The sequence below is a fragment of the Phragmites australis genome, chromosome 5 (assembly GCF_958298935.1).
Source record: "Phragmites australis chromosome 5, lpPhrAust1.1, whole genome shotgun sequence".
In the NCBI taxonomy this organism is placed as follows: Eukaryota; Viridiplantae; Streptophyta; class Magnoliopsida; order Poales; family Poaceae; genus Phragmites; species Phragmites australis.
The window spans coordinates 45,121,228-45,135,753 of NC_084925.1; the positions used below are offsets into that span (position 1 = coordinate 45,121,228).

Genomic DNA, 14,526 nt, shown 5'->3' on the forward strand with positions numbered 1-14,526 from the left:
GATTAGGGATGATCTAAGAGCATGTTTGGTTAACATGGCCTGCACTGTCTAGCCAGATTGAGGAGCTTGTTCAGCCAGAAGCCATGTCGGTTTGGTTATAGCACAAGCCTGATTCTTCCTAACTGCTCCAGTTTCCCTCAATTTAGCTAATCACTCCAGTACTACACTTTCATGCCGGTCTGAAGTATAGGAACTTTTCAGTAAACGGTTTAATTCCCATGCAATGCCCCCATTTCGAATGTGGTAATTTCTCACGATTGCTGTGCAAAAGAGACCGTTTCCAATGAACCTTTTGTGTTCTAAGCACGGCCGCGATATAGAAAAGGAGGATATTGCGTTCCAAACAGAGCCTGAACTGGCTAAGCTACTCCAACCAAACAACCTATAGGCTTCATTGAGAAACTAAATTATACATAAACAAGCCTCAAAAGTCCAAATAAATCTACAGCTCTTTATGTATTATTGTACACACTGAGTCGAGTAACCGTCATAGTGAGTCAAGAATGAGAGTAACCATCAAATTAACGTGCAGGTAAGAGCATCTCAACACTAGTTATAGTGGAAATTCAATAGAAAGCTTTCTTAATTCGATCTGGATGATATACATCTCGGATTAACCACGTTCGCAAGAGAAAGGATAACATCACTTTCTTTACATTTTACATGGTTCAACAAGTCTAATTTATCAAAGAGAAAAAAAACCTTCAAAGACGTTAAGTCGACAGTACATTCACAAAGGGAACAAAATTACGTGCACGATGGGGAATGATGAAATGTTAACAACGTATCTCTTGTTGGTACTTTGCAGTGGTCTTCTTCTCAAAATTCCTCGCAATGAAAAGGCAGGCTGAAACAAGGGCACAATGATGGACATTCTGCAAAATCTTCAACGTTCCAACGACCTTGGAATGCCACACAGGAGAACTGCAGAAGCATGCTGGAGATACTACACACCACGAAATGGATCAGAAAAGCAATTAAGTCTATCAAAAAAGGCAGCATCTCGGTTCACATTAGTATGCTTTATTGTATCTGTGCAGAAGAAAGGCTCATCTGTTTAAAAAAATACAAATTTCAGACTTTTGCTGACTATCTGAGAATCTTTTCCTCAGCTTGCAACCTCTACAGCCTCAACCTCTCCATCACTGTAGTCCGCCCAGGATTTGGGCTGCTCAGTTGCATTTGACTCATTGGTAGCATCTTATGCTCCTTCTGCTTCTTCTACAACTTCAGAAGCCATGGTTTGCTCAGGCTCCATTTCACCATCTTTACTTTCTGTTTGGTTCTTGTCGTCCATGTTCTGCTTTTCACCCCCAGCCTCAACATTGATTCCACTAGATGCATCATTTCCTTCAGGACTGGTCTGGCTACATTCAGAAACTTGTGGGGACGCAGTTATCGGTGTTTCTACAGTACTATCTGGAGAAGATGGAAGGCCATGTGGTGAAGATGGAATACCACCTGGTGACGTTAAAGGACCATCTGGATATCCTGGATGTCCATTAGGACTCTGAGATTGACCTGGCACAAACTCCGGAGCATCAGGGTTCATAACTCTGGGGGCAGATGTGTTTGTTTCTGTAGGGGCTTCACCACTTGGCAGCACAGGCTTGTTACGAGGTCCCCGGTGCCCTGATCTGTTGTAGCCTCCAGCCAGACGTGGACCGTAAGGGACCCTTGCAGTTGCAGATTGGTGAGGGTGCTTACGGAGAGGGATGGACAGCATAGGGGGTACATTGGCTGGTGATGGCAATAGTCCTCCATGCTCTCTGAAACCTGGTACAGCCATTGAACCAAAAGCTGGTACAGTGGATGGATTGAATGGAGCAGCGGCAGCGGAAAGCTTACTGGTTGTCTCTTTGGCACCTTCTGAAGGTGTATCGTTTTTTTCACTCTCAGATGGTGAAGAATTCTCATTTTCACCTCCACTGAACAGCTGGTCTGGTGTATCCTCTCCTAGATCTATTTCATCATCATTGGAGGAAGAATCACTTCCCTCAGTTATAGCCTCAGTTTGCGTAGCTAATAATTCAGATGATATATCTGAGTCCTCAAGATCTGTGTTCTTCTTCGCTATAGATGTCTCTGCTGGATCTGAGATCTTAGGTTCTGTTCCTGATTGATTCGAACCTACCAAAACATCAGTTTGGTCAGATTTGCCTCCATCTGTTGCCTTTGATACTTGTGAAGTATTACCCTTTGGTGACACGTCTATGGCTCCATCTTTCTCTTCAGAAGGGTGACCATTGCTTTCTTTTGGCGGCTTAGCACTTTCAAGATTTGCACCTTGGTTACTTGTATCTTTGTCCTCTGTATGTACATCATTCAATGCTTTTACAAGAGTTCCTGGAGCAGCTATCGCCACTTCCTTGTATGAAAGTGACTTCCTTACTGTTTGACTGGCAGTCGGTGCTGTGGATGGTATCACCTTGGCAGCAGCTGCGGTGATGGTAGGGCTTGCTGGCTTGGAGTTGGGATTGGACGAATTGTCACCACTGTTTGATGAGACAGCAGGGCTACCTGCTTTGGAATTGAAGCTTGAACTCTTCGCCAATTTCTTTGCAAGAGGACTAGAAGCGACAACAGCTGCAGTCTCATTAGGTGAAACTCGAGGGGAAGCGAAGTTAGATGGACCTCTTCCTTTGTACCTTCCATTCTCACTGTGAAGTGCATTGGTATTGATCTTTGCCAGATTTGGCCTCCTAGTGCCTGGACCAGTTTTACGGTTGCTTGTGGATCGTCCCTTTGGAACAGCCTCTTGCCACCCCTCATCAGATGTGTACTCTTCAGTAAAATCATCATGAGGTATGTGGATTGCAGTGTCACTTGGTATTTCATCTTTCAATTTAACATACTCAACAAAGGTTCCATTCTCTTTGACTCCAGAGTTTTCCTTCTCAGTTACCAAATGATCATTAGGTGAAGGGCTCCTTTGTTCTTCATCATTGACTATTTCAGATGGGTTTTGCCCAGTGCGGCCTTTGATCTATGATCCATAATGTGCATGTAATGAGAATGACCATTGGAGAAATATAAATATAATATAGTCTCAATGGAAGACCCTGAAGACGGACATACACATACCTTAGCACGGGCTTGTTTCTTTTGCATTTCCTTAGCCTTGAGCTCATCATCTGGATTGATGTAATCCAGGAGATCTGATACCCTGACAAAGAAAAACAGAAAATCAATACTTAGGCAGAAAACGATCTTCTAAAACACATCATCCCATGAATACAAAGATATTTTTCCTGTTTATTCTTTGGCCTCTACAGAGTACACTGTCCCTGATAGAATCAAGACAAAGGTAAACAATCTCAAGTTTGGAGCAAGCTATCACTTATATAGTCCATGTTGACACTTATAAGATTAATTATTCATTATCAAACCAAATAAAAACCCACTCCTCACTTTTGCAGTTTCTTCAATAGATATATTTGGCGAACACAATTAATTATGACATCTACCTCAGATGGCCTCTGCTTGCTATTGAAGCATCAGGCTTTGGAGTACCATTACGTGCTGCTTCCTGCTGCTCTAGTGCCTTGGACTCGAAGTATTCCAGCCAAGCAACAGCATCCTGTGGAAAATATGGTTATCAGATTTCTTTGTGCAATAAGAAAGGCAAATCATAAGCTGAAATTGATTGCTAAGTGGAAGAATGCATGATCAGGAAGCAGTTTTTGTCTGCTTACCTGTGTCCGAAGATCCTCTGATCCAAGCTTTGCTTGAAGTATTCGTAGAGTAGTTTTTTCATGTTGGACACTCAAAGAGTATGCTTCCATTAAAGACAAAGCAATAGCAATAGCATGATAACTAGCAGCAGTCTGTCAATAAAACATTGAGACATAAGATGACCTTTCAGTGTCAAGCTTTGATTAAATCATGGAAGGGTACTCTAAATGTTAGAAAGAAGCAAGTGTAAACATTGAAATCTATGTGAGAATACACTAGAGTGTGCAGCTGTGTCTTTGTGACAGAACAATACATAGTCACACAAAAATACCGGAGGAGGTTGAGTAGCACACCTGTATGTGATCAGCACCAAGCAACCGCTGGTTGCATTTTAGAGCTTCATGCAGGTAACGGAGTGCAACATGAACGTTACCCAACCCTTCTTCCATCATTGCGACATTGATGTAAGTTGCAGCAGTGTTAGGATGAGAAGGGCCACAGGTAAGGTGCAAAAGATATAGGGCACGATTCACATACCTGGAAGGTACAATCAGAACATAATGTAGTTGAAACTTAAAAAAGAGTAAATGAAGCAGACTCCATAAGTGGAAAAAATTATGATGTCATCCATCATTTAGCATGTCAGCTTAATTAAATGATACTATGCACTTACTTTAGTGCCAGTTCTGTATGTTGCAGGCGATAGTAGAAAACGGCAAGATCTCCATAGCTTTTCATTGTATCTGGGTGGTCAAGTCCAAGTTCCCTCTCATTAATATCCAAAGCCTTCTCTTGATAGATGGTTGCCTGGTCCAAAGAGCATCAACATTTATAATGCTAGCCTTCACAACGCACGATAGCATATAAAGAACAAAAAATCTATGCATAAAAGTTAAACATCGGACAGGTGCATGTCCACTCCAAGTAACTCAGATGAGTAACATTATTGCATTGATTACACTAAAGCAACTTATATGCTACACATTCAGAATGATCATCACGTTTAAGCGTTGGCCAAAATATTATTCCAATTTTATAATGAGTTGCCAATAATCATGATGAAATTCCATGACCAACTAACAATATCTGCACATACTGTGATGCCTATGTAATTTAAATTAACCAATACTGCAGAACACTATTAAAGAGAACTATTGGTGGAAGTCCTAAAAAGATACCTGGTTGAAGTCGCCAGTATGATAAAGCACTACTGCCAGAAGGCTGTATGCTCCTGCTGTCATTCGGTGATAAGGACCACAAACAGCAACAAGTTTTGCAAGAGCCTGCACGATCGGAAACTATCATGTCCAGATTTGTGTGAAGGAAACGGAATGCAGCATTGTTCAAGAACTCGTCACATACACATCTAAGTAAGACAGTATGGAATTTATACCTTTGTGCCATAATTAACAGCATCCTCAAGTTTTCCTTTATCCAGGAAAGTCTTGGATGACTCCAACAGGGTGCGACCATCAGCTGATGAGCATGCAGCATGCTGCAGATAGAAAAAAGAAATTTGGTTAATATCCATGAATTCTTTATGTATTTCTTATTCGACTTTTTAGAAAATCAAAAGGTTACCTTGTAGATAGGAATAACACTGATAATATCCGACTTTCTGAATGGATGTGGCATATCCATGTCATAATCTTTGGTTACTAGCTCAAGTCCTACCTAAATTGCAGGAGCTGTTATCCAAATCATGGTTCCAGAGTTGTAATCTAAAATATTGGACTTCAAGAAAAGAAAAAGGACAGGATCTAAGTTATTACTTTATGGCAGAGACCACGGAGAATGGCATATTTTCTTAGATCAAGGCCATATTTGTCTTTCCATGTCCAGCCAAATCTCTTTGTTAGAAAGACCTCCAACCACCTTTTCCTGAGATTATGATCCTCACTGCACTTGCCATCATTATTTTCTTCTGGAAATGGTCCCAGCAGGATATTTAAAGATGATGCAACCAAGTCAGCCATGTCGTTTATATCATCAACAGCTGCAATAACAGCCCGAACTATGTGCTTAAATGCTCGAACTACCATCTCATGTATACACAGGGACTGTATATGTGGGAGCTTATCAGAAAGTTCAACCTGAAACACAGCAAAATAAAAGAGCACCTCAGTTGTCATATATGAGAGGTTTCTTGCTATCTTAATTGTTCAAATGAATGAACATTCTTTTTTCTGTGGCTCAAAACAAATCTTGAACTTGATCGAACTACATAGTATGTACCACTCGACCCAGTGAGCGCATCTGAAGGCCCCTAGTGTGCATAAAATCAGTCAATGTCCTTCCATCAACAGGGGAAAGCTCAAGCGAACCAAAGTCTGCAACCTGATAACACAGAACACGAAATCAAATTACTGTGTGACTCAGAATATATGTTTGAGATTGCCGCAAGATAAGTATGCTACCAATTTCGGCAGGGCAGTATCATCATAATATTTGAGTGCCATCTCAATCAATTCGTCCAGTGACTGCAATAAAAGCATTGAATCAAAATGCATAATGCAACAACAAAAACTAGGAGGAGCATGTATAAAGTTAGAAAACCCTCCGACCTACATTACCATACCAGTCTGGTTCCTGAAGCAACAACCAAATGGGCTAATTCCTTGACACAGGTGATATGATCAACATGATAGACTATAGTGTACAGTATACACTAATGATGGACTTAGGAGTAAATTTGATGAACAAAAAAAATTGCAGTAAACTAATATAGATTTTCATCTGGACATCTAGGTGATGTGAAGTCATTTGGAGTAGGGGAGTAGTACAGGTAGCTAATTTTCCCTAAAAAGGTTTTAAAAATCTACAAATCTGACATGATGAGGGAAAAACCTTAGCATGAAGTCCAGTTTCAGATTCTCTTAGCCTTTGGAAAGCATCTTCTGGAAGCAATTTCTGCAGAATAGCCTCCCTATTTTCCTTTCCACTGGCAGTGCCGTCTGAATGTGCATCATTAGTATTAGGTGAAGTGTTTTCTTTTGAATATGCACTTTTTCCACTCTTGTCGTCTGTCTTCTTCTTGATCTCCTTTAGCTGGCCAAATTGTTTTCCCAGGCCCTTTACTGTTGGATCTTCCTTAATCTCCTCACTTTTCTTAGTTTCAGTCTTCTCAGAAGCCTGGTTCTGTAGATGCTGTACCCAGCAAGCACCAAGTTCCCATCTGATTGGTCTTGTTACCATTGGAGCCTCACTTTCAAGCTTCTGCAGGCTATCTGTAAGTATCTTCCTGACAAAACTTCTAGTAATCTCATTCTCTTGAGGATCATAACTCTGCAACCGCAGAACTCCTCCAGATGATTGCACACATGATTTGTGAAGCAGCATCCTTAAGCTGAAACAGGGAAAGGTGGTTATTGTATTGGTCTTATCTAAACAATATAACTTGACGAGATGAAAGGTGTTAAAGTTGACATTGATAGGTGCAAAAAATTGACCAAATAGACAGTTGTAGTAAATTACTTAAGACCAATCGGATGCACATATATGTCATGGTTAAACTTTTTCAGATGCTGCATAAGAATATATTTGTAAATCATATCAAAGTCCCAATTACTAACCTATTGACATTGAGAGCATCGCTACCTCCTTCAGGCTGGTCTTCAATGTGAATGTTCTGCTGTGCTAGAGAAGCAGTTGCCAGTTGAGTATCTACTGGAACTTGGACAACAGCTGTATATCCACAATGTTTTACAACAACAACACCAATAGTAGCAGTATCCTGTAACCAATAACTCAACCTCAATACTTAGAAAAAGAAGTAAGATGTAAATGCCCTTATAGAAGGAAGTCTTACATGTACTGTTGCACTCTCGTCAGCAGTGATGCCTTTTAACAAGTTTCTCTGAGCAAGCTCATCAGAAGACATCCCTCGAGCCTGACTTCCATCCAACTTAACATCTAACTTGGAACTTGCATCTGCTTTGTCCTTTGTGACCATTATTTTCATATCACCAACTTGCTCTGTGTGCAAATCTGGACTTGTGGTGCTATTTGCCGTTTCATGTGAACTCTTATGGTTGGAAACCAATTGCTGAATGGCTGCAACAGCTTTGAAGACTGCAACATCTACAAATAAACTATGGAGCAGGAAAGCCTTCCTGTCTCGGACTTGCCTCTCCTCAGCTGTTTTGCAAGGCATGGCAGCAAGGATTGTGAATTCTTTTGCCCATGGTCTATGGTCATGATTTCCATCCCTTCCTTGACCACCACCATTGCCACCCCAAGATTCATCTTCTGTTGGAAGAGGTGGGAACACTGAGGGTGAATCGGCAACAACAGGGGGAACCACCCAGGTGTTTGATCGGAATCCATAAGGAAGATTTCCAAACTGATTTGAAGCGTCAATTAAAAAGTGAACTTCAGTTTCCAGATTATAAAAGTGAGCATACATGCAAACAGTGGGTTAATGCAAAAACCATAACTACAGCAAATTCTTTAAATAAAAACAAATCTCACCTTGTTGTGCTCGACAAATGCCTTCATCAGAGCCTTGTAAGCCTACAGATTGCAAACGAATTTTCATGTCAGTAAGCAGCCGTCCATAAACAATCAGGCCATATAAGATCTAATGTTACTTACTCCATCAAACGCACGGCTCGTCTGCTGCAGCAGCCCGACAAGGGAGCGACTGATGAGTGCACACTTCCCTGCTGGATAGAATCCTGCTTGGGATGCCACAATCGTCACCGGTTTCCCATTACAAACCCTCAGCTGCACATCAAACCCAAATTCTAGATGATTTAGCAAACCACGTACGCCAATAGAATTAGCATGTTTTATGACTACTGTACAGTAGGACTCAGCCACATCTGTTCTATGACATGTAAAGTCATCATAATCAACTTCAATTTCACAGAAAATATAGTCAAGTTTCATCTGGCATCTGTACCGGTACCATCAAATTACTTCAAAAGAATTAACTCGGTGAGAAATTTTGTAGCAAACCCACATCGATCTGGAAGAAGTCGTCCTCTTTCTTGTCATCAACGAATGGGCGCGTCGACCTCCTAATGTCTGCAACCAACCACATTCCACTCAGATCATCGACAAAGCTAGATGCGACGCAAACCTACTCATTTCTGAATCAAATGTGCTCCGAAAAAAGCAAAAAAAAAAAAAATGCTTCAAAAGAGTGGCACTAGCACTCACAATGCAGAGGCGGCGAGAGGTGCGAGAACGTGAAGAAGTCGTAGAACTGCCCCAGCTTCGGCGGCGGGTACATTGGTTCCTCTCCTCCTCCTCCGCCGGGCGCCTGCTTACCGGGCGACCCGGACTTGGCGGCTTTGTCGGCCTCGGGCGCGGCCGCATCGGGGGACGCGGGCTTCTGCTCGGGCTTCCTCACCCCGAACGCGGTGGTGCAGGCGACGATGTCGAGCAGCCGCCGCACGTGCGCGACGGCGAGCTCCTCCGTGTAGTCCTCTGCGCACGACGGTGATTCGCGAGCGGGTTAGTCACACTGCGGCGGTTGTCGGCTTTTTGGGTTTTGGCCCCTGAGGAACTAGGTATTTACATATCTTACCTTGGACTATGGTGAGGTGGCAGGGCTTGAGGGAGGCGACCTCCACCGTGTCCTTGAGCTGGGCCCCACGGACCTGTATTGCGCGCGGAAAACACGAACAGCCGTCAGCGGCGCGAATCTCGAGGAGGATTTGAGCCGCCAGGAATTGGGGCTTCGGGCCGGGGTTTAGAGCCTCTCTAGCCGAGTTGCTAAGCCGCTTGCTATTAATGGATATAGCGATTCATGTTAAAAATAGGTTTTAGCGGCTTCCTATCTCACTCGTCATTTTCGCTAGCTCGTCATCTTCTTTACGGTGCTCATCAAATCAAGAGATCGCAAAACGAGCTCAGCATCAGAGTGTTCCACGGAAGTATTATGCGCACCATCGAAGCAAGATACGTCTTCTCCCCCATCCATCTTACCATCGTCACGTTATTGCTACACCCATCGGAGGGCGGAGGGGAAGGGAACGGGCTCCAGTCCATCGAATCCAGAGCAAACTAGGGTGAGGGAAGAGATGAGATTTGGACGAGCGAGAGGGGGTGAGAGGAGACAAACCTTAAGAGGGGAAGGTGACAGTGAAGGGTAAGGTGGACGGAGGCGGTGTCGTGAACCTCTCAATCCTTCTCATCGATGAGGTCACGACCGTCACAGGTGAGGGCGACGTCTCCTCCTTCCTTGCGTCCTGCCACAACATCTCCTCATCGCCCCTCGACTCGCCTCTTCCTCGCCCCTCAGCTCACCTCCTCACTGGATGGCATGATGACCACGATGGTGTTGATGTGAAGGTGTTGATTTGGTCGGAGATGATGCAGGTGGATGAGATGAGGGAGGAGGGGAGGAGTCAGCTGGAGATGGCACAAGCAGAGGAGGCGACAACACTCTAGGGACTTTGACGAGGCTTAAGAGTGGGCTTGGCCAAATGGATCCACTGTTGGTTCGTGTGGTAGGAATTTCGATTCTTTTAACCGTCAAGCAAGACAGATTGTAGGAGAAGTTTGGTCACGATAAGAGATTGAGAGTGTTGTGTTTCTAGTGCATCGGTGCTAGGATAAGAACTCTTTTAGTGCATTAGTGATATGATTGTTCATTTCGGCACAGGTAAAGATGCATCGTTGCCGAATAAAAAAGTGATAGGTGAAAAATATGTGGATATTAATAAGATATAGGTAAGTAAAATTTAGAGAACGAGATTTATAGTATATTTAGTTCTTTGAATTTCTCTCATCTTGGCTTAACGAATATGTAGAATCTTGGGGAAAAAACCATTTGGTTACTTGCAACCACGGTTATAGTTTGGTTTGGTGTGTGCAAATATACAGTCTCATTCTAGTCTGAGAGAGCTTCAATCTGCAATCTAGCTCGGCGGATACAAGCTCTCTATAACTCATGCAAACGGATCCACTTGTTAGTGTTACAAAATCATCTTTATATGAGTAAATAATTATAATATCAACTTTTACATCTGCTCATACGATCTTAGATTCAGTTAACTAAACAAAAATTCAACTCAAACTATCCAGATAAATACAACCAAATAAAAAATATTCTTTTCAATAAATATGGTTCTACCTAGTCTGCTTCCTCTTATAATTCTTATATGATGTAGCTCTGTAAAATCCCGTTTGAGAAACCAAATACACTCTTAAGAGTCCGTTGAAGCACGTAGACGTCGTTCAATGTTTTGGGGATGCTACTTATATGGAGATATAGAAAACAAGATTTATGAACTAAGCCGGAGATGCTCTTACCTCGTGTGACAACGAGTAGCTGGTGAGGTGGCAGGTGTCCACGTGGACGGCCAGGAGCTTCCGGATGTCGAGGATCCTGTCCGTCGATATGCCCTAGAAACAGCAAGCGGCATACATTGGTCAGCAAAATGGAATAAATTTCATTATCTACAGATTAGTTCGACAAAGTGATGTTCTTTGTTTGAGAAAAAAAAGTTGGCAACGTTTGTCCCTCTCAAATCAGGCTTAGTCGTCATTACTCTGACACTTAAACTGCTTAATTCTGAGTTCACAAAAAAGGGAACTGCTTAATTCTGCATTCAACTACTAAAGCTAGAAAACACTATACGACTCACAAACACGTCTTTTTAGTCACATGTGTGCATGTTCTTTATGTTTAAAAATGTTAGTATGCACATTTATTTTTAAGCCATCTGTTAGTACGCACACGAACTTCATGCATTTGTGCTTACATATTGCAAATTAGCAATTACGATAAGTTGGTAGCCACAGCTCGACTAAAGTTGTATATATATCAGATAGTATTGTGTGTGTATATATATAAATAACACGATCCCAAGCCGAACAGGTGGCAGAACCACCCATATATTGTGAACAATACATACGTGGTGCTTCCCGTAAAATTCGAGCAAGAAAAAAAGAATAAGACGCCTCACCTTGAGCGTGAGCTTCGTGTAGTCCGGCGTCTCAACGGTGACGTCCAGCACGGTGGGCAACACTGCAGCAAGAGTTCCATTCCACGAAATCAAATCAAATAACTTACAATTGCAGGCTGAAACAACAATCAATCACTCGCGACCGATATCTCTTCGTCAGCAATTCAAAACTCTAACTCAATGGAACAGTTTGCTTCTCGTTAATTTGCTTTTCCCTGGGAAAACCATTTCGGACAGACTAAAGTTCTGAATAATTTATCAGTAGGCTGGGCAATTCGCTGCACCTTTCTCTTCCTTCTTCTTCTTGTCCCCCTTGGCCTTGTGCGGCCTGGCCTTCCCTGCCTTGGGCGCCATGTCTGCTCCAAGCTAACCAAGCACTGCACTGAAACCTTATCGCCACCAGTCAAAGCTCTGAAAAAACAAGGCTAAGGTGCCCTTGGCATTGTAGAGAAGCAGAGTTGTTAGCTTGGAAGGAGGAGATAGCGAGGCAGCGGAGAGGTTAGAGGTAGAGAGAGGATAAGGTGTTTTTGGAGATATATAGTAGTCGTAGCGTAGGCTCGTAGCGTAGTAAGCAGGTAGCATGTACTACAGCTCCTGAACCTGAAGGGGTTCGTGCAGAATGTAAAGAGGACGAGAGAGGAAGATACTGAATACTCCTACAGATGGATGGACTGGTTGTAAGAATGGAATGTTTTTGTTGATGTTAGGTCCGTCAAAATAGACTATGTACAAAATATAGCAACTTTGTAATATTATGAAACTACTATTAAGACAAATATAGCTATACTATTTTCAAAACTTCAATCAAAATATTAAAAAGATAATGATGTTTAAAGTTTAAACGTGTTGACTACAAGAAACTCAAAATGAAATTCTTCCGTAATTAGAGGGAGTATATATTGTGACCTTTGTTTGTGAAGTTTTGTTAAAGCACGAAATTCTTCCGTGACTAGAGGGAGTATATACTATGACCTTTGTTTGTGAAGTTTTGATAAAGCGATGCGATTATCTGACGAACACGTGGTGCAGGAGTATCCACCTGCACATTTTTTTTCTTTTCTTTTACGGTGTCTGTGTATGCTCTAGAAGTCGGTCATGCGGGCGACGTTTTGTACTTTGTGAGGATTTTGTTTTACTGGCAGAATGGCAGGCATGCATGAATGATGTGAGCCACATAAACGCTGCTGGTCCTGTTTGCAAATTCGTTTTCTCAGAAAAAATAGTGAATCATCGACAGTTGTATTCGCACCTGCAAACCCAGACCCTTCACTTGACAAACTTGAACCATTAGTTCTGAAAGCAAGCATCATGCAAGTCTTCTCCTGCAGTCTGAGTTCATGAATTTTCAGACCCTTATATAATTAAAAGATGGCAAACACAGTACTGTGTCTGTGCCTACAGTTCTGAGTTCTCTCTGCCATTTTTAGCATGCCCTGTACCTGTAGTGCAGAAGCGGCAGAGCAGGGTGACCAATGGAGCAGAGCCCAGTTGCACTTGTAGGGTTGCGCGCGTGTGCCGAGAGCAACGGATGCGGTGGCATTGGTGGGACGCCCGGGAACCAATGGCCACAGGCAGCCCCTCATCCCGTCGCCCCCGCCTCTCCCTGTCGCTTTCGCGTCGCGCGGCCAATCCCATCTGCCACAACCTTCGCTCGTCTCGTCTCACCTCGCGCGCCTCGGCGCTCCGACGCCCCCCGAGTGGCCGCCGAGTCGTCCCCTCCCCACCTCCTATCTGCCGCCGCTGCTGTTCCGCTGACCCCGCGGGCTAGGCCTATCTCGCCGAGGCCCGTGGCCACACGTTTGTCACCGCGCCACGGTTTTTGACTGCGCCGGATCTGGAGGGTTCCACGACGCCGGCCAGGCCGGGCGCGCCGCGGGCGGGCAGTGGCATTTGACTGCGTAGTGGCGAACGGGAAAGCAAATTTTATATTACGTTATTTAGAAAAATTCTCGTGAGATTTATATTTAAGCTAAAAAATAGAAAGATAAAGTGAACACGTATTATCACAGAGAAAAAATATTTTGTAAAATATGATTCTATAAAATTTGCTTTTCACATACAGGACGCTATGAAATTCATGTCTAAAAAAATCCATCCTGCCTGTGTGACCTGTGCTAGAGCCTAGAGGGGAGCTCCTGCTGATGGCAGTGTTCGATTATCGCCAGGCTATGAAATTCATGTTCTCAACAAAAAGGAAAATGAATTATAATTTCACAGTCCACCAAGGCTTGTGCTAAGGATATGTTTCTGTTTGCTCATCTGTCCAAGTTCAGCCAGTTTCATGCTGAATGGCGTCTATAATTGACAAGTGTGAGTAAATCGCACATAGCAAAACGTCATTGGTGGATCCAATTCTATTTTTTAAGGTAGTGGACCCAATTCTAAGGTCTTATGGGCCTCGCCCCTTATTGCAGGTCTCAAATCTGGGGATGACCTAACAACACAGCTCTGTGTGACCTTTGTCGTTTCACCCTCCCAAGAGTCACTTGGGTCACTCATGAGCGGCGTGGCATTCACGCAGCAACGAACTTTATTTTATACTAATTGAATATCTATGCGCATTGCAATAAGAGCTAAAAATTTATACACGATAATATTATTGAGTCTTCTAAAACTAGCTAATCAATTGAATAAAATTAACGAATAGATAAAACAACTAATAAGAAGGGCTAAGAGTGGCAGTCCAATTTATCTCAAATATTTCCCACCGCAAGTGCAGCACAAGGATAACAAGCTAACAAACAACAACATGATAATTGAATAGGAAACTAGACTTCAGCTATAGGCAGTGTTTAGAGAGAGTAAGAATGGGAACATTTATCATGTTCGACAAGCATGAATCACCAATCTAGGGCACTTGATGAAATCAAATAACTAGAAACCAATTATTATATCACAAAGAAGAGCAATGAGTGTATATCTGCCTTTTTTT

At 42.8% G+C, this 14,526-nt stretch overlaps 1 protein-coding gene across 1 annotated transcript; it reads right to left on the minus strand.

The window, feature by feature from the left end:
* Positions 1–559: 559 nt before the first annotated feature.
* Positions 560–12,218, minus strand: LOC133919975 (protein REDUCED CHLOROPLAST COVERAGE 2-like). The gene is made up of 23 exons (XM_062364569.1): positions 11,879–12,218; positions 11,595–11,656; positions 10,939–11,031; positions 9,209–9,281; positions 8,839–9,108; positions 8,639–8,703; positions 8,269–8,400; positions 8,146–8,187; positions 7,484–8,017; positions 7,248–7,408; positions 6,523–7,021; positions 6,093–6,155; positions 5,911–6,012; positions 5,448–5,768; positions 5,257–5,349; positions 5,069–5,170; positions 4,854–4,958; positions 4,349–4,482; positions 4,029–4,212; positions 3,696–3,827; positions 3,468–3,580; positions 3,085–3,166; positions 560–2,986 (listed from the first exon to the last, which is right to left on the minus strand). The coding sequence occupies exons 1-23, from the start codon at positions 11,946–11,948 to the stop codon at positions 1,202–1,204; spliced, it is 5,217 nt and encodes a 1,738-aa protein (XP_062220553.1). The 5' UTR covers positions 11,949–12,218; the 3' UTR covers positions 560–1,201.
* Between the last annotated feature and the right edge of the window lie 2,308 nt (positions 12,219–14,526).

What these genes read in the sequence shown, in the direction of transcription:
- LOC133919975 (XM_062364569.1), bottom strand. Translation starts at nt 11,948, where the DNA reads ATGGCGCCCAAGGCAGGGAAGGCCAGGCCGCACAAGGCCAAGGGGGAC. An exon ending in CCACCTCACCATAGTCCAAG is followed by an intron (nt 9,109 to 9,208) that starts GTAAGATATGTA and finishes CGTCGTGCGCAG; the next exon opens with AGGACTACACGGAGGAGCTC. An exon ending in AAACTGGACTTCATGCTAAG is followed by an intron (nt 6,156 to 6,522) that starts GTTTTTCCCTCA and finishes CTTTTATTGCAG; the next exon opens with TCACTGGACGAATTGATTGA.